At 36.7% G+C, this 23,356-nt stretch overlaps 1 protein-coding gene across 1 annotated transcript in view; it reads left to right on the plus strand.

The window, feature by feature from the left end:
* NECAB1 (N-terminal EF-hand calcium binding protein 1) overlaps positions 1 to 23,356 on the plus strand; it is a gene marked incomplete at both ends in the record, with an annotated part of 251,412 nt that overhangs the window by 173,510 nt on the left and 54,546 nt on the right. Inside the window, 2 exons of the mRNA XM_079722340.1 lie at positions 1,721 to 1,857; positions 14,651 to 14,772. Of these exons, the coding sequence (XP_079578466.1) occupies positions 1,721 to 1,857; positions 14,651 to 14,772 (259 nt within the window). The remainder of the gene's footprint in view (positions 1 to 1,720; positions 1,858 to 14,650; positions 14,773 to 23,356) is intronic.

A 23,356-nucleotide genomic window follows, 5' to 3' on the forward strand; every position in this document is an offset into this window, starting at 1 on the left:
TTAAATAAGATATGGTGATAAGAAAATCTCCTGTGCTGTTCAGCTGCAAAAAAAAAAAAAAAAAAAGAACTTAGAAAAGAGACTGATGATCGAAACCTTTTATGATTTCAAATTAGGAAAGAAATGAAGTTTTCTACAACATTAGGTTGTTCCGTTAACAGAAGAAAAATAACAAATTAACTTGTATCAGGAGTCCAGAAGCTCAATATTTCCTAATTTAGAATTGATAGAAGTAGAGAATATTTTTGAGTTGGAATGTATGCCAGAGTGTTTAGTATGATTTGTAAGTGAGAAAGCTGAGACCCAGAGAGATTAATTAAATCTTGTTTGCTTAGGTTTGCAAATATGCCCCAAGATTCCCCAGCACGCTGTATTTCCTAGCATTATCTTGTCACCATCATTCCTTTCAGTTTTGTATTTTCAATCATGAAATAATCATTTTGTTTAGGAATGGAGCCAAATAAATCCTTTCCTTGGCTGAACTTTTGTCTATTGTTCCCACCTGAGACTCTAGGAAATCAGGTTTAGCTGGCTGGTCCCATGACCTGAAAAAGTGGTTCTGTCACCGTTTCATTCCATGACAACCTGATTTTATTTTCTGCCTTCGTTCTCTCTGAGACTTTAGAAGACAAGAGTGGGCTTCCCTGGTGGCTCAGTAGTTAAGAATCCACCTGCCAATGCAGGGGACATGGGTTTGAGCCCTAGTCTGGGAAGATCCCACATGCCACGGAGCAATTAAGCCCATGCACCACAACTACTGATCCTGCGCTCTAGAGCCTGCAAGCCACAACTAATGAGCCCATGTGCCACAACTACTGAAGCCCACGTGCCTAGAACCCATGCTCCACAGCAAGAGAAGCCACCGCAATGAGAAGTCCATGCACCGCAACGAAAAGTAACCCCCACTCGCTACAACTAGAGAAGGCCCGTGTGCAGCAAAAAAGACCCAATGCAGCCAAAAATAAATAAATAAAATAAATAAATTTATAAAATAAAAAAGAAGAAGACAATAGCAACAAGTAGCACCATCCACAATCCACCTGTATACCTAGACTAAGTTTGGCAGGTATAGTGATTATGTTTCTGATGATCTCTGTGTAGACTTGGGGTTGTTTGAGTGAAGGTAATTTTGTGGCTGAGGTGTTGTACTAGAAGTTAGATGCAGCTGAGCTTCGGGTAAGTTTCCTGATGGAGGGATGTAAGCAGATTTAGTAAAGTGTTTAAATATTCCAAGCCTAACATTTTCTGAATTTTGAAATAACAACACATAAGTTCCTTTGGCTTCAGTGTAATACAGATGAAGCATAATATATACATCAAGAGGGAATTAAGCCAATTGTCAACATGTGAATACATTTAGCTGGTAAAAGAAAAAAAAAAACACCCAGAATTAGTCACGATCCAAACTTTTCTCCAGGTAATTTTCTTCCTTTTCTACAGATGTCTATTCCACAATTTGACTGGGTTTTGTCCTTTTTTATAATCTTGAAGCAGGTGCAATGGGAGATGACATATTCAAGTCATTTCTGCAACTCTCTTTTTCAACTTCTGGTGGGTAGATAGAATTCTGCCCCAACCTCCAGGACCCAACATGTTTTCTCTCCTCTTTGTCTATTTTTCTCAAGGATTAATATGAGATTGATGGGTACATGGGGAAAAAAACACTCCTGGTTATTTTTTCCTACCATATTTCTTATGGCATTTGTTTTGTCATCCTTAGGACTACCAAGAGGCCTCCAATTTGGAACAATTTGTAACTCGATTTTTATTGAAAGAGACCTTGAATCAACTGCAGTCTCTCCAGAACTCTCTGGAATGTGCCATGGAAATTACTGAGGAGCAAACTCGTCAAGAAAGGCAAGTTAAATGCTTTCATATGATGTCTCTTTAGTGACTCCATGTTTATGAAAGACCAGTTGAAGGGCATCATACTTAAACTAGTAAAAACTAAAAATGAGAATGAATAGATTTAAATGGAATGGCAGGGACCTCCAATGGATACTAGCCTTATATTTGCTTCTAGAAAAGACCATTCTCCTTTTTCTTTTACTATCCATCATTTATTCAACAAACTTTAATTGAGAATTTAATAGATGGAGAAGACTTTACAATCCACTGTGATAATGTAAAGATACATTTTACAAAGTCTCAATTCTTAAGGAGGCTAAAGTCTATTACATGAATAAAATATGAACACTAAAACTATAATGCAAGGTACAAGTGATAAATAACACAGAGAAGGGGAAATATATTGCTAAGAGATTTCAGAAGAGTAAAAGATTTAATATAGATAGACATGAAAAACAGTTTCATGGAGTTTCCTGATGACATTTGAGCTAATCTTCTTAATGAGTATACTTGAAAATATGGAAATGATGGGGAAAAATCTTACAGGCTCAGTGAATCTAGATAGAGCAGGAGACTTCAGATTTCAATAAGCCTAATTATTTAAGGAAATAGAGAGAAGTGAATGATGGGAAAAACTTTCAAAATTCAATGCCACCAATTGAGAAGATAAGTAGTGGTAATATAGTAGTTATATAAATAATGGCACTAATGCTAAATATAAATTTGAATTAGAAATGTGTAAAGCAGACATCAGAATAATTCCAACCAACAGTTGGTAATTTCTTGAGTTATAATTTTTACCTTGCAAGCCAGAGAAGAGCTTGGCAAAACTCTTGCTTATGCAACAAATTTTTGCATGTGCAATGGCTTATCTAACTTCTGCATTTTAAGTTATGGAGAACCACAGTAAGTTTTTTTGAACAGGCTGATAAGGGACTGCTCAGTAGGCCAATTTTTTAAGACAAATTAATGGGTACATAATTATTAGGACGTCTCATAAAAACTGGAATTTTTAATTTTATGTTTATAATGTCAAAATGAGTGAGCACCACCAAATTCTAACAAAAAAGCCTGTAATCTCAGATCTAATGAGCTTGTGCAGCTGATGAACATTGATATGCACTCTCCAATGGATCTGCGTGGCATTTCACTAAGTTTATAAAACTTAGTATTTTCTTCACTGTATTGGGTGATTCCATATCAAATGGCAAAGTGTAACGATTACCTTTAGAGAAGCAACAACCCATCTCCTCAGGTTTGAACAGAGGATAATTGAATATCTTGAAGCACAATGAAATTGATTTCATGTTCCTGATGAGAAAATGAGGCCTGATTTGTTGTCCTTTGTTCAGGTTTTCTTGACATAAAATGGATTGTCCATTTTTAGACTCAATCATTTTCCACCTGAGAAGAGGCTTGAAAAAGGATTCTGTTCCCTTTCTTCACCTGCACTTTGGTTTTTATTTTCTATAGTCACCTTGTACAAACTTGCATTCTACATCCACCACGATAGAGTGAATGCATAATGAAAAACTATTCCTTGTGTTAGGCCACAGGCTAGCCTTGAATACCTGCGACTGCTGCCAACAGCTGCACTGCAGCTGTGTTTAATGAGAAGGAACATAAGAGTTTAAGGAAATTAGAAGACACTAGAGAATTTTTATTTCTCGGTTTCTATCTCAAAAACAGCTTAGAAGAATGGAAAATAATACAGGTCTAATATCAGTTTGGGAGAGTGCTATTGAATAGAATTTGGCTAAGGCACACAGAGATGCTCAAATCTCACCACAAATCCACGATACTCTTCCCAGGGAGGTTTCTAGAAAAAAATACACAAACAAGCAAATAGAAAACAAAGTTCCACTATGGGTTTGTATCCATAATATCCAATGTGAAGTCTCTGATTACTCTGACTGAAACATGCGAATTAGGCCCAAGCATACAGGGACTACATCTCTGTGCCCAAGGCTCCATCTTCCTATCAGCTAGCCACCAGAAACCAAAGTGAAGAGAGCCCCAGGGGCCTCATTATTGGAAAAAAGACAGAGAGAAGAAAGATGGCTGTCCTTTTTCCCATGATATCAAATAAGAAACCAGTGAAGAAGCCTCATAGGGAGATAAGACTTGAATTGGATCTTTTGGGTAGATTTAATGGCAGAATGATATCTCCCTGAAGGGAAGGGAGTCCTCATCTACCCTATATTACCCATCTTCTTTCATCTGGCTAACTCATCCTCCTAGTTTGTTTGGTCTCTGTTTGGACAGAACTTTCTCTAAGAAGTTTTCACTGCTCTCAAAACAGAATTTTATACCTACCTCCCACTCTACTACTCCCTTTAGTACCCTCTACTTATATCTACTTACAATCTCAGTTTCTTACTATCTCCCCCATTAGACTTTGAGTTTCTAGATGGTAGGGGCTTTTCCTTGTTTCCCTATACCTGGCACAGCTACATGTTAAATATATAAAACTGAATACATCAAAGGGGATTCCAGGTAAAGGGATCCATATAGAAGAGAAGTGGATATGGACCTGGGACAGTGGAAAGACCAACTTACCCAGAATCTAGGGTCAGGATAGGTCTTCAAAGCTAGACAGATGCACTTAGACTCCATGTGATCAGAGATTATCATTGGTGGTTGTAAATAAAGGAGAAATATAATAAAAATGAAGTTTAAGGGAAATAGTCTCACAGTAGTATGTAGTAAAGATTTGGGGGAGAGGAGAAGAAGCTCAGAGAGGAGAGGTCAAATAAGTATATCCAAAAATTCATTAGTTTTTTTTATACCATAAAGGAAGATTCCATGATGCTCTGTGCAGTCAAAAGTTGCAACCCACAGATATCTTTAAAAATTCCACTTTTGTAATAATTTGCTCCCTCTCAGCATCAATATTACTTTGGGGCTTAATATTTGTGAAACCTAAGGATACTATGACTTGCTGAAATATAGAAAAAATTGAGAAATCATCTACTTTAGCTATCAACCCCAAGGAGGTATCACACAGCATCATTCAAACTGCAGTAATGAGTTAGACATGCTGTGTTGAGCAAAATGTCTGTGTGTATTCATGTGAAAATGGCAATTCAGAAAGAAGAGATGCGTACAGCGGGAATGTCACAGAGGCGAGATTTTTCAGATGGCGTTCTACAACACGCTTTATATCTGCCCTGGCAAGCTGGCTAAATGGAAACCACTTTAATCCCATGTCTTTTGAAAGTACCTAATAGATGACAAGAATTATCATTACTTAATACTAAAGTTTTCCTCTAGAGGACCCTTGTCTTCTTATATAAACCTTTCTTCCTCAAACAAACTAGGTTTCTAGGAACACAGTTTAATTATATGTGAATTTCTTTTTTATAATGAAATCTGCAAGTTTGTTCTATTTTCCAAAGTTCTTCTTTATTCAGAAAGACAACTAATTCCTTCTGGCTTGGAAGTTATTTTTCTCCTTTTCATGGCTGTTTATAACAGAAGTAAGGGAAGGATTTAATTTCACATATAGGTGATTATAAAGTTCAGACAACTTAAATTCCCTTAGCTTGAACATAAAAAGGAATGCTCTAAATCACTTCCTCCTATGTAGTAAAGATTTGGGAGAGAGGAGAAGTTACTAGAAAGTTGATTTTTTTTTTTAATATACCATAGGAAAATCTAGAGGGAAGTACAGTTAGATTGGAGAGTAAACATAGAATATTAGTTTTGCTCCCTATCTAAACCCTTCAAAAATGGCATTAAGAGAGTCTGAATAAGAAGGAGTCATAACACACAAAGATAAGAAGGATAGAAGAAAAATGATATAAAAGCTTGGAACATGAAAAGAAGCTGAATCTAGCGGTAACTGATTTAGAAGATCTGAGAAAGCTGAAACATAAGCAGGTAGTGTAAGAAGCCAAGATGCAATCCAACTGGTATCACAAAACCTCAGAAAGCCTCAAGAATTAGCTTCACCATGTTCAACTGATAGTGGGGATGAAAGTGAGGTTGACATATTGTTGAAAGCTCCACCCAATGCTTTATATTGACTGCCTCTCCCCAACCCTTGAGGAAGCCTAGAGGTATACTCTCTGGAGTAGGTGAACAGATTTACACTGGCACAACTGGGTGTCAGAGCACAATACTAAAAAATGAGGCATTAAGCAAAAGTCTCCATACTGAACAATGAGATTTGAAACCCCCTCAGAATCCTATGTTCCCAGAGGACTGCCAGTTGGGCTTATTCCCTCCAGTTGGGACCTCCTTCTTTTAGCGATCTCACCAGTCTTAGAGAAAAGACTTAAAAGTACTGAGAGTCAGTGTCCTCCAATGAACAGGCCAAGCCAGGCTACCCTACAATGGAGGCTGCAACTTGGCAGTCCCCGACATACACATACAGATTCCAATCATTCCTGTGGTTCCTTCCTCTGAGATAGGCAGGGATAACCAGGAGAACAAGTCAAACACAAGAAACAAAACTTGAAACAGAAATATCCAGGGAGCAGAAAACTTCAAAAAGTAAATCAACAATACCCTCAAAAATCTAAGAGAAGATATTGCATTTATGAATTAAGGACAGGATGTTATTTTAAAAAAAAAGAATATTGAAAGTACAGAAAACATTTCTTGGAAATTCTGATTGTAGAAATGAAAACCTATGAGGAAGGTTTGGAGATAAAAGTGTGATGACATTTTCTAGAAATAGAACACAGGAGAGACATTATCAAAGAAATAATTTTCAGAACAAGGACATGAGTTTCCAGGTTGATAGAACAGACTAAGAGCCATTATAATGAATAATAAAAGTCACACGCCAAGGCATGCCATTATGAAATTTCAGAATACTGGAGATGAAGAGAAGTGTCTAAAAACTCCCAGAGAGAAAAACCCAAATGATAAAGAAAACACTGTATTTTTCAATAATGAGACTAGAAGCTAAATTTCAATCAAGCAACTTCTTCAAAATTTGAACGGAAAAGATTTGCAACCTAAAATTCTTTATTCCATAAAACCACTAATAATGCTGGAGGAAAAATTAAAGTCTTTTTATACATGCAGTGTCTCAAGAATTTTGCCTCTCATGGTATTCCATTTCTTATGAAGCAATTAGAGGCATTTTCTCTCAAAAACAAAGGAATAAACTAAGAGAAAAATGAAACCCAGTTAAAAAAAAAAAAAAGAAAGATAAAGGTCAGAGGTGGAGCGGGGAGGGAGAATCCAAAATAGGAGAGAGGCTAAAGGAGTCTGATTATAAATTAGCATTAAATTTTGGGTGGGGGGATTGCATATAACAGAGGGGGAAAAGTTGCTTAATCACATAAGAGATTATTATTTCCTGCTAAAGAGCCTGGTGGTGGGCAGTCTAAGCCAAGTATGGCAGCTCTACAGATTTATCATAGATTTCCTGTCTTTTTCACATCTTCGTACATGACTTTCATTTGCAAGTTTGCCTCATGCCAAAGCTGGTTGTTGGAATTCCAGATACCATGCTCATATTCCAACCAGGAAAGAAGTATAAGGAAAGAATAGGCAGCCTCTCAGCTCAATTCTTCCTTTTAAACAGCCTTCCTGGAAGTTCCTTACATTTCCATGTATATATCTTTGGCCTGAGCTTTTCATATAGGGAATTCGATAGCTAAAGCCTAAAACTGAAAAAGAAAGAGATAGCAAAAATATCACCACAATAAGTCTAGTTACCATTTGTCACCATATTAAGTTATTACAATATTATTGACTATATTCCCCATGCTGTTCATTTCATCACTGTGACTCATTTATTTTGTAACTGGAAATTAGTAATTCTTAATCTCCCTCACCTATTTCACTCTTCCCATCTCCCCTCCCCTCTGGCAATGAATCACCAGTTTGTTCTCAGTAACTATGACTCTGATTCTGTTTTTGTTATGATTGTTCATTTTGTTTTTGAGATTGCATATATAAGTGAAATCATATGGTCTATCTTTCTCTGACATACTTCACTTAGCATAATTATTTTTTGATGACTGAGGAATATTCCATTGTGTGTGTGTGCATGAATATATATATATATATATATAAACACACAAATATATATACATATGTATGTATATATATACACGTATATCATATATGTAAATAAACACACACAGACACAGACACACACATACACACACATATCCATTCATCTACTGGTGGACACTTGGGTTGCTTCTGTATCATGGCTACTGTAAAAAAAAATATTGCAGTGGACACAGGGGTGTGTATATCTTGTCAACATTTTTTAAAAATTAATTAATTTATTTATATTTTATTTTTGGCTGTGTCGCGTCTTCGTTGAGGTGAGCAGGGGCTACTCTTTATTGTGGTGCACGAGCTTCTCATTGTAGTGGCTTCTCTTGTTGTGGAGCATGGGATCCAGGTATGCAGGCTTCAGTAGCTGTGGCTCACGGTCTCAGTAGTTGTGGCTCACAGGCTCTGGAGAGCAGGTTCAGTAGTTGTGGTGCATGGGCTTAGTTGCTCCATGGCTTGTGGGATCTTCCCGGACCAGGGCTCGAACCCACGTCCCCTGCATTGGCAGGCAGATCCTTAACCATTGTGCCACCAGGGAAGTCCCTCTTTTCAACTTTTCAAATTATAGGTTTTTTTTTTCCCTTTGGAAAAATATTCAGATGTGGAATTGATAGAGCATATGTAGTTCTATTTTTAATTTTTTGAGGAGCATCTATAATGTGTTCCATAGTGTCTGTACCAATTTGCATTCCCACCAGTACTGCACGAGGACCCCCTTTTCTCCACAACATTACTAACAATTGTTTCTGTTGCCCTTTTGATAACAGCCATTCTGAAGGGTGGGAGGTGATATCTCATTGTGATTTTGATTTTCATTCCCCTGATGATTAGTGATGTTGAGCATCTTTTCATATGTCTGCTGGCCATTGCTATGTCTTCTTTAAAAAAATGTCTGTTCAGGTCCTCCACGCATTTTTATTGACTTGTTTGTTTTTCTGATGTTGAGGAGTTGTACGAGTTCTTTGTGTATGTTGGATATTAACCCTTTATTAGTTATATCATTTTCAAATATCTTCTCCCATTCAGTAGGCTGCATTTTCATTTTGTTGATAGTTTCCTTCACTGCAAAAGTTATTTAGTTTGATTCAATCCCATTTGTTTATTTTTGGTTTTGTTTCCCTTGCTGAGGATACAGGTATGAAAAATATTGCTAAGACTGATGTGAAACAACTTACTGCCTATGTTTTCTTCTAGGAGTTTTATAGTTTCGGGTCTTGCATTTAAGTCTTTAAACGATTTTGATTTTTACTTTTGGTATATGGTGTTATAAAGTAGTCCAGTTTGATTCTTTTGCATGTAGCTGTTTTCCCAACATTTATTGAAGAAGCTGTCTTTTCCCCCATTGTATATTCTTGCCTCCTTTGTCCTAGGTTAATTAATCATGTAAGGGTGAGTTTATTTCTACCTCTCTATTCTGCTCCATTGATCTAGCTGTCTGTTTTTGTGCCAGTACAATATTGTTTTGATTACCATAGCTTTGTAGTACATTTTGAATTCAGAGAGCATGACACCTCCAACTTTGTTCTTTCTCAAGATCGTTTATGTTACTTGGGGTCTTTTGTGTTTAAATACAAATTTTAGAATTATTTATTCTAGCTCTGAGAAAAATACCATTTTTATTTTGATAGAGATTGCACTGAGTTTTTATATTTCCTTGGGTAGTATGGTTATTGTAACAATATTAATTCTTCCAATCATTGATCACAGTATGTCTTTTCATTTGTGTTATCTTCAGTTCATCAATATCTTACAGTTTTCTGACTGTAGTACTTTTACCTCTTTGGTTAGATTTATTCCTAGAAATTTTAATCTCTTTGATACAATTGTAATAAATGGGCTTGTTTTCTAAATTTCACTTTCTGATAGCTTGTTGTTAGTATATAGAAACATTGTTAGTGTATAGATTTCTGTATATTATTTTTTTATCCTGCAAATTTACTAAGTTCATTTATTAGTTCTAGTAGGTTTTCTGGTGGCATCTTTAGGATTTTCTATATATAGTGTCATGTCATCTGCAGTGAAAGTTTTCCTTTTTCCTTTACAATTTGGATTCCCTTTCTTTCTTTCTTTTTTTTTTTTTCTTTTTTTTTTTTTGTCTGATTGCTTTGGCTAGGTTTTCCAATACTATATTGAATAGAAGTCGTGAGAGTGGGCATCCTTGTCTTGATCTTAGAGGAAATACTCTCAGCTTCTCACCATTAAGTATGATGTTAGCTGTGGGTTGTCATATATGGCCTTACTTTGTTGAGGAATATTCCCTTTATATCAACTTTCTGGAGAGTTTTTATCATAAGTGGATGTTGAATTTTGTTAAAAGACTTTTCTGCATCAATGAGATGATTATATGAATTTTATTCTTCAATTTCTTACTGTAGTGTATCACATAGATTGCTTTGATATTGAATTATCCTTGCATACCTGGGATAAATACCACTTGATCATGGTGTATAAGTCTTTTGTTGAATTTAGTTTGCTAATACATTTTGAAGGATTTTTGCATCTATGTTCATCAGTGATATTAGCCTGTAATTTTCTTATTTCAAGGTGTCTTTGGCTGGTTTTGGTATCATGGTGATGCTGGCTTCATAGAATGAGTTCAGAAACTTAACTTCCTCTGCAAATCTTTAGAATAGTTTGAGAAGGATTGGTGTTGGTTCTTCTTTAAGTGTTTGCTAGAATTCACCTGTGAAGCCATGTGGTCCTAGACTTTTGTTAATTGGGAGGGTTTTTTTTTTTTTGATTGCTGATTTAACTTTATTACTGGTAATTGGTCTGTTTATATTTTCTATTTTTTCCTTGGGAGATTGTATGTTTCTAGGAATTTGTCCATTTCTTTTAGGTTTCCCAATTTGTTGGCAAGTATTTGTTCTAGTAATCTCTTAATGGTCCTTTGTATTTCAGATGTCAGTTGTAGCTTCCCCCCCCCCCTTTTTTTTTCTTCTGATTTTATTGGTTTTATTGATTTGGGCCTTCCCTTTTTTTCTTGATGAGTCTGAATTAAGGTTTATCAATTTTGTTTATCTTTTCAAAGAACCAGCTCTTACAAGTTCCCTAGTATTATTGTATTACTGTCAATTTCTCCCTTTATGTTTGTTAATATTTGCTGTATGTATTTAATTGCTCCTATGTTGGTTGTATATACATTTACATTTGCTATATCTTTTTATTTAATTGATTCTTTTATCATTATGTAATGTCCTTCTTTGTCTCTTTCTTACAATCTTTGTTTAAAGTCTATTTTGTCTGATGTAAGTACTGCTAACCCAACTATCTTTTCATTTCCATTTGCATGGAATACTTTTGCCATCCCTTCACTTTCAGCATCTGTATCTTTAGATATGAAGTGAGTCTCTTGTAGACAGCATATACAGGTCTTGTTTTTGTTTTAATCCATTAAGCTACTCTCTGTGTTTTCATTAGCGGATTTAGTTCATTTACATTTAAAGTAATTATTGATAGATATATATTTATTGCCATTTTGTCAATTGTTTGGGGGTTTTGTACAGTTCTTTTTAGTAACTTAGCTCTTTCGCTATTTTCCCTTTTGATTTGATGACTATTTTAATGTTATGTTTGGATTCCTTTCTTTTTTGTGTGTGCATCTCTACTATAGATTTTTGGTTTGTAGTTCCCATGGCATTTATATATAACAACCTATATATATCCATGATTATTTAAATGTGCTGATCTCTTAAGTTGAAACACATTCTAACAACAATGCAGTTTTACTCCCCCTGACACATTTAATGTTTTTGACTTCATATTTTATATCCTTTTCTTTTGTAAATCTCTTAACTACTTATTGTGGTTATAAATGATTTTACTACTTTTGTCTTTTAACCTTCTTACTAGCTTTATAAGTGGTTGATCTACCACCTTTACTGCATATTTTCCTTTACCAATGAGATTTTCTTTTCATAATTTTCATATTTCTAGTTGTGGTCTTTTCTTTTTCCCTTAGAAAATTCCCTTTAACATTTATTGTAAAGCTAGATTAGTGATGCTGAACTCTTAGGTTTTGCTTGTCTGTAAAACTCTTTATCTCTCCTTCAAATATGACTAATAGCATTGCCGGATAGAGACTTCTTGATTGTAAGTTTTTTCTTTCATCACTTTAAATGTATCTTACCACTTGCTTGTGGCCTGAAAAGTTTCTGCTGAAAAGTCAGCTGATAGTCTTATGGGAGTTCCCTTGTGCATAACTAGTTGCTTTTCTCTGGCTGCTTTTAAGATTCACTTTTTATCTATAACCTTTTGCCATTTAAATTACAGTTTGCCTTGGTGTGGATCTCTTTGAGCTCATTTTGTTTGGGATCCTCTATTCTTACTAGACCTGGATGTCTGTTGTTTTTCACAGATTATGGAAGTTTTTAGCCTTTATTTATTCAAGTAAGTTTTCTTCCTCTGTTTCTCTTTTCCTTCTGGGCCCTCTGTAATGGTAATTTTAGTCAGCTTGATGTTGTCCCAGAGGTCTCTTATTTTCATTTTCTAAAATTATTTTTCCTTTTTTCTGTTCAGTCTGGGTGATTTCCACTACTCTGTCTTCCAGGCACTGATCCATTCCTCCTGTATCATCTACTCTACTCTTGATTCCTTCTGTGTATTTCTATTTCAGTTATTGTATTCTTCAGCTGTGTTTAGTTTTTTTATCTAACTGAAATTTCTCACCGTGTTCATCCATTCTTCTCCTGAGTTTCTTGAGCCTCTTTATGATTATTAGCTTGAACTCTTTATTGGGTAGTTTGCTTATCTCCACTTTACTTAGTTCTTCTTCTGGGGTCTTATCTTGTTCTTTCGTTTGGAATATATTCCTCTGTCACCTCATTTTGCCAAATTATTTGTTTTATTTCTATGTATTAGGTAGGTCAGTTATGTTTCCTGATCTTGAGGAAGTGGACTTCTATAGGAAACATCATATTGGGCCTGGCAAAACACTTCCCTCTGTTCACCAGAGATATATACTCTAGGCATACCCACTATATGGGCTGCATGAGCCCTTCTGTTATGGTGGGACCAATTACTATGGGTGTACTGGCAGGTGGGGCTTTTCTCTGTCCCAGTTGGCTACTAGGTCCAGCTTCGTAGTAGCTGATGGGTAGCCCCAGGTCCCAGTGTGGCTAGCTGCATGGTCTGGGGAGTCCCAGGGCTGGTGCCAGTCCACTGTGGGGCAGCATTGTATTTCAGGACAGATAGCTGTGGGGTCCAAGGTACCTGGGACTGGGACAGGCCAGGTCCTGGGGCAGATGGTGGGCAGAGCTGGGTCTCTGGTGGCTGGCTGCTAGGTTTGTGACTCCCAGGATGGATGCCAATTTGCTAAAGTACAGGTAAACCCCCAGCACTAATATGAGAGAGGGAGGACTCCAAAATAGTGCTTGCCATCACCAGTGTCCTTGTGGTAGAGCAAGTTCTTAAAAAAGGTTGCTACCACTCTCTGTGCCTGCAGGAAGAGTTGCAGTTACCTCCTGCCTCTCTGGGAAGCTCTCCAAGATCAGCTGGAGAGCTTGGGTCTGACCCAGGATTCTTTTAAATTACTCTTTCACTGTGGATCTCAGATTGTGTGAGATTTTGTTTGTGCCCTTTAAGACTGGAGTCTCTGTTGTCTACAGCCCTCCAGCTCTCCTGTATGCAAGCCCCACTGGCCTTCAAAGCCAGATGTTCTGGGGGCTCATCTTTCCAGTAAAGAACTCCAGGCTTGGGAGCTCAATGTGTTAGTTGGACCCCTCGTTTCTTGAGAAGAACCTCTGCAATTGTGGTTTTCTTTCTCTTTGTGGGTTGCCTACCCAGGGGTGTGGATCTTGACTATACTGCATCTCCATTTGTCCTACCCATCTCATTGTGGTTCCTTTAGTGGTGGAAAATCTTTTCTTGTAGTCTTCAGATTGTTGCTGTCAATAGTGGCTCTGTAAATTGTTGTAAGTTTGTTGTGCCCATGGGAGGAGGGGAGCTCAGTATCTCCCTACTTTATCATCTTGGTCACACCTCCCCCAAGAGATAGTATTGTTATATATAGATAAACACAAATAAACACTTGTTGAAAAGTGTTGTCTTTGTGTAAGGAGAATGAGGGCACAATATGGTGAAGGGAGAACCTGTTTGTAGAAATAAGTTTATAGAATTATTTGACTTTTTAACTATATGGATATTTAGCTTTGATTTAAACAGTTAAGTTAAAAACTGAATAAAAGGGGAAAAAAAACTCCATAGGTGTTCTCAACCTAAACAAAATACCATGGAAGCATACAAATAAACATTCATTCCATTGATAATTTAGGCAATAAAGGAAAGTAGTTTTTCTTAAATTACAAATCAAGGTATGTTCTTTTTTACTCAAACTTTTAAATTACAAGAATTAAAAAAGCCCAATGTCTTTTCTTTTTTTTCTGCTTAATAACGTTAAAAATAATTTATTGAAGTATAGTTGATTTACAATGTTGTGTTGGTTTCAGGTGTACAGCAAAGTGATTCGGTGTTATATATGTATATATATTTCTTTCTCAGATTCTTTTCCTTTATAGGTTATTACAAAAGATTGAGTTTAGTGAGAGGAGGTGAGCTCAAGGTCCTTCTACTCTGCCATGTTCCCCTCTCTTTTCCTTAATTTCACTTATAATGCCACATTACCAGGTATCTCTAGATGATGTTGCCAAGCCAGTTCTCATAAATTTTCATTTCACTATGCTAGAAAATCTTTGTGACAGATCTTTGAAGGTCTGTTCCTTGAGGTAAAAGACTGAAGCCCTGACACTGAGGTTAAATATTGTCTTTGTTGTTCAAGACAAGGGCCAATCAAACCAGAAGTCCTGTCGATTCAATGGCCTGGAAAACGATCAAGCCGTCGAGTCCAGAGACACAACAGCTTCTCCCCCAACAGCCCTCAGTTTAATGTCTATGGCACAGGTAATGAAGCTTTGTCATTTTTCTTGAAGTTGAATCAATTGTATCTTCATATTTACTTATTTAAAAAGGACAAAAAGGCAGCTAAAATAATAATAATGGAACGCTTTTCTTACACCAAACAAGTTTGTCTGAAACCAAAGTGGTAAAGAGTCTCAGATACTAAGAACTAGGGTGGTGATCCTAATCATCAGTTCTATCAGAATCTTAGCAGTTGTGCTTCGGCAGTACACAGAGACATGTTGGGTAGGGAAGAAATTGACTCAATTACCTAATATGTGAAGGACTTAAGACCTATAGAAATCATCATCATCTCCAAGCAAAGGAGGACCTAATCCCAGATCCCCAAGCCTGGTTAAACATACTCTAAATTCATTTTAGGAAAAGGTTATTGTTTCCTTTCATAACAGGACTAAAGTTATAGCGGCTTTTGAAGTGCATAATGTAATATATGATTTATGAGACTGAGACCTTAATAATATTCATTAGGTCATCATATTTTAACCATGTAATTTATATTAATTACTTTAAAATCAGTTTGAAATATGAAAACTTATGTTGTTAAGTAGAGTAATTTTATAAAGTATGAATATGTATATATGTATCTGTATGTACCTGCACATATCACTTGAACATGTCATTTTAACTTAAATGAATATGTAAATATCTACCATTTCAGAAAATCAATGAATATATATAACCTGTATTTACACAGATTGTACTTGAAAGATTTCAAAGTGCTTTCTTGAACACTGTCTTATTTTATCCTAACACCTTATAAGATAGATGTTAGTATCTCCATCTCCCCAGAAAGTAAAGCTATTTGTCTAGGGGTAATGGGTTATTAGTCATTTTTTTACAGTGAAACAACCTCAAAATCTCAATGATTACAACTGGAAATATTTGGTTCTTTTCTCTCATGGGTCTATGTTTGACTGTGATTTGAGTGATCTCAGCTGGATGTGGCTCCAGATTGTAGGTTGGATTCAGCTCTACTCCTCGTGTAGCTTCTTAGGATCAGGAACTACTTGGGGCAATATCTTCTCCTGGTCAGTATCAAAAGTACAGGAAAAATCATGAAGCTCATTTAGAACCACTGTAGGAGTGGCCACGATGGTGGAATAGGAAGACCCTGAGCTCACCTTCTCCCATGGTCACATCAGAATTACAATTATTTACAGAGCAACTATTGATGAGAAAGACAAGAAGACTAGCAGAAAAGATATTCTGCAACTAGATACATTGAAAAGGAATCACAACAAGATGGGTAGGAGGGGCAGAGAAGTGGTATGGTCAAGATCCATATACCTAAGAGGGTGACCCACAAATGAAAGGATAATTACAATCACAGAGCTCACTCTCCACAAGTGAATAAGGGGTTCAAGCCCCACATCAGGGTCTACAGCTTGGGGTTCTGCACCAGGAAATCAAACCCCCAGATATTTGACTTTGAAGGCCAGGAGGATTCACCTTGGGGAGAGCCAGAAGGCTGTGGGATATAAAGACTCCACTCTTAAAATGTGCGCAAGAATTCTCACATGCTCTGGGATACAGGTAAGAAGTAGTGACTTGAAAAGAGAATGGGTCAGACCTACTTGCTGATCTTGGAGAGCTTCCTGGAGAGGCAGGAAGCAACTGTAACTCATCCTGGGGACATAAACACTGGTGGCAGCTATTTTGGGGAGCTCATTCTACCACAAGGACACTGATGCTGGAAGGCATCATTTTGGAATCCTTCTAGCTAATTAGTGCTGAGACCTGTCCTTGCTCACCAGCTTATGAGCACTAGTACTAAGATGCCTCAAGACAAGCAGCTAGTCAGGTGGGGACACAGGCTCACCCACCAGCAAGCTGGCTGACTTAAGAATCCCTGAGTCCACAGCAACTCCAGGACACAACCCTACTCACCATAGGGCTCAGGACCTGGCCACACCCACCAAAGCACTGGCACTAGCCCCAAGAAACCACAGGGCCCCACAGTCTGCCATCAGGACCCAACCTCATCCACAGTGGGTTGACACCAAATCTGGGAACCACCCCCCACCAGGGGTCTGCAGCCAGATACCCTGAGACACAGTTCTACTGACCAATGGGCTGGCACTAGCCCTAGGACTAGCCTCACCCACCACTGAGCAGGCACCAGCCCCAGGATCCCCTGGGACTTAGACCCACCCACTAACAGGCCTACACATCAACACTAGTACCCTCAGGACCCAGCATTCAGAGACCCTGGAACCCGAGTCTACCCACCAGTGAGTAGGCATTAGGATTGGTATGCTCAAGGCCTCAGTGCAGCCCACTAGTAAGCTGACTCCAACCCTTTAGGCCTCAGCTCTGAGACCAGCTTGAACCCCTCAGCCAGCTGCCCTGGGATCCAACCTCACTCACGAGCAGGCTGACACCAGCTTTGGGACATCCTGGACCTTGCAGCAAGCCATGTCTGGAACTTGCCTCATACACGAGTAAGGCAAGACTAGATCTGGCACCTGTGGCCCTGCAGCCACCCAACCCAGCACCAAGATCCACATGCCACTGGTCCAGCACTAACCCCAAGAATCCCAGGACACTGCAGTCAGCCATGTCATGACCAGCCCTCACCCACAAGTAGCTGGCATCCTCTGCCCAAGGCAAGACCTGGCAATCAACCATACAGGGGCTAGCCACACCTACCAGACCAGCCACAGTATTCAGTCAACCAAAATGGAAGGACCCACACAACATAAATAGGGGACACCCCTAAAGCATGTAGCTCTGGTGACCACAGAGGAATGCACCACAGGTACACATAGGACATATCTTACAAAAGGACACCTATCCAAAGTCAGGAAATGTAACAAACCTACCAAATAGTTAGAAATAAAAAGAGCAAATTGGGCAAAATGAGGTGATAGAGGAATTAGTCCCAAATGAAGGAACAAGATAAAACTCCAGAAGAAGAACTAAGTGAAGTGGAGGTTAGTGATGTATCTGATAAAGAGTTCAAGTTAATTATCATAAAGATGTTCAAAGAACCTGAGAGAAGAGTTTAGATAAACAGAGGGAAATGTCAGAAGTTTTTAACAAAGAGATAGAAAATATAAAGAACCAAACAGAGATGAAGTATACAAAACTGAAATAAAAAAATGCACTAAAAGGAATCAACAATAAATTGGAAACTACAGAAGAACAAATCAGCAAGCTGGAAGACAGAGTAGTGAAATCACTCAAGCTGAATGGAAGAAAGGGAAAAAAAGAAATAAAACTCTTTATGAGACCACTGGGACTACATCAAGTGTACCAACATTTGCATTATAGGGGTCCCAGAAGAGAATAGAGAGAGAGAATGAGGCAGAGAACATAGTTGAAGACAGTACTGAAGCCTTCCCTAATTTGGGAAAGGAAACAGTAATTCAGGTCCAGGAATGACAGAAAGTTCCAAACAGGTTCAACCCAAAGTGACACACTGAGAAGCATTATTATAAAATGGCAAAAATTAAAGATGAACAGACAATATTAAAAGCAGCAAGGGAAAAGCAACAAATTACATATAAGGGAACTCCCGTAGGCTATCAGCTTACTTATCAGCAGAAACTCTGCAGGCCAGGAAGAGTGGCATGATATATTTAAAGTGATGAAAGGGGAAAACCTGTAAACAAGAATACTCTATACAGCAAAGCTTTCATTCAGATTTGAAGAAGAGATAAAAAGTTTTACAGACAAGAAAAAGCTAAAAGACAGCATCATCACCAAGCCAGCTTCACAAGAAATGTTAAAGGGAATTTTCTAAGCAGAAAAGAAAAAGCCACAACTAGAAATATGAAAATTATGAAAGGAAAAATCTCAGTAGTAAAGGGAAATATATAGTAAGATAATAAATCAACCACATATAAAGCTAGTAGGAAGGTTAATGGATAACAGTAGTAAAATCATCTATATCCACAATAGTTAGGGGATATAGAAAACAAAAATGTGAAATATGATGTCAAAAACATTAAATGTGAGTGTGGGAGTAAAAATGCAGAGTTGTTAAAATGGGTTTGAACTTAAAAAATTAACAACTTTTAATAGTCGTGGATATATTATATATATCCATGACTATTTAAAGTCACCGATATGTATATATCAATATACCAGTGTATATATATATATATATAGACACGCATATATATATATATATATATGTATATATATAAAACTCATGGTAACCACAAACCAAAAATCTATAATAGATGCACACACAAAAAAAGAGAAAGGAATATAACCATAACATTAAAGATCAAATCACAAGGGAAATAATCAAATCATAAGGGAAGGGAGCAAAATAAAAAAGAAGTAAGGAAAAAAAAAGAACTTTAAAAATCCCAAAACAATTGACAAAATGGCAATAAGTACACACCAATTGATAATCTCTTTAAATATCAATAACTAAGTGCTCCAGTCAAAAGACATAGAATGGCTGCTTGGAAACCAAAACAAGATCCATATGTATGCTGACTATAAGAGACTCACTTCAGATCTAAAGACACAGACAGACTGAAAATGAGGGGATGGAAAAAAGATATTTGATGCAAAAGAAAATGCAAAAAACCTAGGGTAGCAATACTTATATTAGACAAAGTATGCTTCAAAACAAGACTGTAAAAAGAGAAAAAGGACATTACATAATGATCAAGGGATCAATCCCAGAAGAAGATATAACAAAAGTAAATATATATAAACCCAATGTAGGACACCTAAATATGTAAAGCAAATACTAACAGACATAAAGGGAGAAATTGATGATAACACAATAATACTAGGGGATGATTTAAACACCCTATTTACATCAATGGACAGATTATCCAAACAGAAAATCAATAAGGAAACACTGACCTTAAACAACACCTTAGACAAGACAGATTTAACAGATGTATATATGGGACATTCCACCCAAAAGCAGCAGATTACACATTCTTTTCAAGGGCACATGGAACATTCTCCAGGATACATCACATGTTACGCCACAACATAAGTCTCAGTAAACTTAGGAAGACTGAAATAATATTAAGCAACTTTTCAAACACAATGCTATGAGACTAGAAATCAAGAAAAAAAAGTGCAAATAAACACAAACACATGGAGGCTAAAGAATATGCCTATAAAAAACCAATGGGTTGCTGGAAAAATCAAAGAAGAAATCAAAAAATAAATGGAGACAAATTAAAATGGAAACACAATGATCAAAAACCTATGGGATGCAGCAGCAGCAGTTCTAAGAGGAAGTTTATAGCAATACAAGCTTACCAGAGGGAACAAGAAAAATCTCACATAAATAACCTTACCTTACACCTAAAGGAACTAGGAAAGGAAGAAAAGACAAAACCTGAATTTAGTAGAAGGAAAGAAATCATAAAGATCAGAGAGGAAATAAACAAAACTGAGACTTAAAAACAGTAAAAAAAAAAAAAAAAAAAAACCAATGAAAGCAAGTGCTGGTTCTTTGAAAAGATAAACAAAATTGATAAACCTTTAGCCAGACTCATCAAGGAAAAAAGAGAGGGCCCAAATCATTCAAATCAGAAATAAAGCAGAAGTTATAACCAACACCAGAGAAATACAAAGGATCATAAGAGGTTACCATGAACAGTTATATGTCAATAAAATGGACAATGTAGAAGAAATGAACATATTCAGAAGAAACAGAAAATATGAACAGACCAAATACCAGTAATGAAATTGAGACAGTAATAAAACAACCCCAAACAAACAAAAGTCCAGGACCAGTTATCCTCACAGATGAATTCTACCAAATATTTAGAAAAGTTACTACCTATCCTTCTCAAGATATTCCAAAAAATTGCAGAGGAAAGGACACTTCCAAATTCATTCTATGAGGCCAGCGTCACCCTGATACCAAAATCTGAAAAGATATCACACACAAAAAGAAAATTTCAGGCCAATATGAATATAAATGTAAAAATCCTCAATAAAATGTTAGCAAACAAATTGAGCAATACATGAAAGGAATCACGAGCCATGATCAGGTAATATTTATCCCAGAGATGCAAGGATTCTTCAATATCTGCAAAACAATCTATGTCATACATTATATTAAGAAACTGAAGAATAAAATTCATATAATCATCTCAATAACTGCAGAAAAGTTTTTGACAAAATTCAACATTCATTTATGATAAAAACTCTCCAGAAAGTGTGTATAGAAGGAACATTTATCAACCAAACAAAGGCCATATATGACAACCCACGTCATACTCAAAACAAAAGCCATATATGACAACCCACATCATACTCAATGGGGAGAAGCTGAAAGCATTTCTTCTAATATCAGGAACAAGACAAGGATGTCCACTCTCACGACTTCTATTTAACATAGTATTGGAAGTCCTAGTCATAGAAATCAAACGAAAAAAAGAAATAAAAGGAATGCATATTGAAAAGGAAGAAGTAAAACTGTCAATATTTGAAGATGATATGACACTATACATAGGAAATCATAAAGACACCACCAAAAAGCTACCGGAACTCAACAATGAATTTGGTAAGATTTCAGGTTACAAAACTAATATACAGAAATCTGTTGCATTTCTATACACTAAAAACATAGTATCAGAATAGAAATTATGAAAACAATTCCCTTTATGGTTCCATCAAAAAGTGTAAAATACCTAGGAATAAATCTAACTAAGGAGGTACAAGACCTGTACTTTGAAAACTGATGAAAATAATTGAAGATGAGACAAACAGATGGATAGACATTTCTCCAAAAGAGATATACAGATTGCCAACAAACACATGATAGGATGCTCAACATCACTAATCATTGGATAAATACAACTCAAAACCACAGTGAGGTATCACCTCACACCAGTCAGAATGTCCATCATCAAAAATCTACAAACAATCAATGCTGGAGAGGGTGTGGAGAAGAGGGAACCCTCTTGCACTGTTGGTGGGAATGTAAATCGATAAAGCCACTATGGAGAACCGTATGGAGGTTCCTTAACAAACTAAAAATAGAACTACCATACGACCCCGCAATCCCACTACTGTGTATATACCCTGAGAAAACCATAATTCAAAAAGAGTCATGTATCACAATGTTCACTGCAGGACTCTTTACAATAACCAGGACATGGAAGCAACCTAAGTGTACACTGACAGATGAATGGATAAAGAAGATGTGGCACATATATACAATGGAATATTACTCAGCCATAAAAAGAAGCGAAATTGAGTGATTTGTAGTGAGGTGGATGGACCTAAAGTCTGTCATACAGAGTGAAGTATGTCAGAAAGAGAAAAAAAAAACATATGATAACACATATATATGGAATCTAAAGAAAAAATTGGTTCTGAAGAACCTAAGTGCAGGACAGGAATAAAGACACAGACATAGAGAATGGACTTGAGGACACGGGGAGGGGGAAGTATAAGCTGGGATGAAGTGAGAGAGTGGCATGGACATACATACACTACCAAATGTAAAATAGATAGTTAGTGGGAAGTAGCCACATAGCACAGGGAGATCAGCTCGGTGCTTTGTGACCACCTAGAGGGGTGGGATAGGGAGGGTGGGAGGGAGACACAAGAGGGAGGAGAGGGAGGAGATATGGGGATATAGAATATGTATAGCTGATTCACTTTGTTATAAAGCAGAAACTAACACATCATTGTAAAGAAATTATACTCCTATAAAGAAGTTAAACAATGAAAGATATAGAATGTTTGTGGATTCAAAGAATTAATATTGTTAAGATGACCATATTACCCAAGGTAATCTACAGACTCAGTGAAACCCCTATCAAAATATCAGTGACATTTTTCACAGAGCTAGAGCAAATAATTCTAAAAGGGCAAGGAAACACAAAAGACTCCAAATAGCCAAACCATCTTGAGAAAGAAGAACAAAGCCAGAGGTAACACACTCCCTGATTTCAAAGTATGCTACAAATCTACAGTAATCAAAACAGTATGGTACTGGCACAAACCCACACACATAGATTAATGGAACGGAATAGAGAGCCCAGAAATGAACCCACACTTTTATGGGCAAATAATATTGCCTACGACAAAATATGCAAGAGTATACAGTGGGGAAAATACAGCTTCTTCAATAAATGGTGCTGGGAAAACTGAACAGTTACATGCAAAAGTATTAAACTGGACTATTCTCTCACACCATGCACAAAAATAAATTTAAAGTGGATTAAAAACTTAAATGGAAGACCTGAAACCATGAGACTTCTGGAGGAAAACACCGGCTGTGTACTCTTTGACATTAGTCTTAATAATTATCTCTCCTCAGGTAAGGGAAACAAAAGCAAGTATAAACAAATGGGACTACATCAAACTAAAAATCTTTTGCACTGTGATGAAAGTTATCAACAAAATCAAAAGTCCATCTACTGACTGGGAGAAAATATTTGCAAATGATGTATCTGATAACAGGTTAAGTGTGCAAAATATACAAAGAACTCATAAAACTCAACATCAAAAAAACCACAAAAAAACCCAAAACAAAACAAAGAAAAAAAAAACCAAATAACCAGATTGAAAAATAGGCAAAAGCCCTGAATAGACATTTTTCCAAAGACGGCATACACGTAAA

Source organism: Hyperoodon ampullatus (assembly GCF_949752795.1).
Source record: "Hyperoodon ampullatus genome assembly, chromosome: 17".
Lineage (NCBI taxonomy): Eukaryota > Metazoa > Chordata > Mammalia > Artiodactyla > Ziphiidae > Hyperoodon > Hyperoodon ampullatus.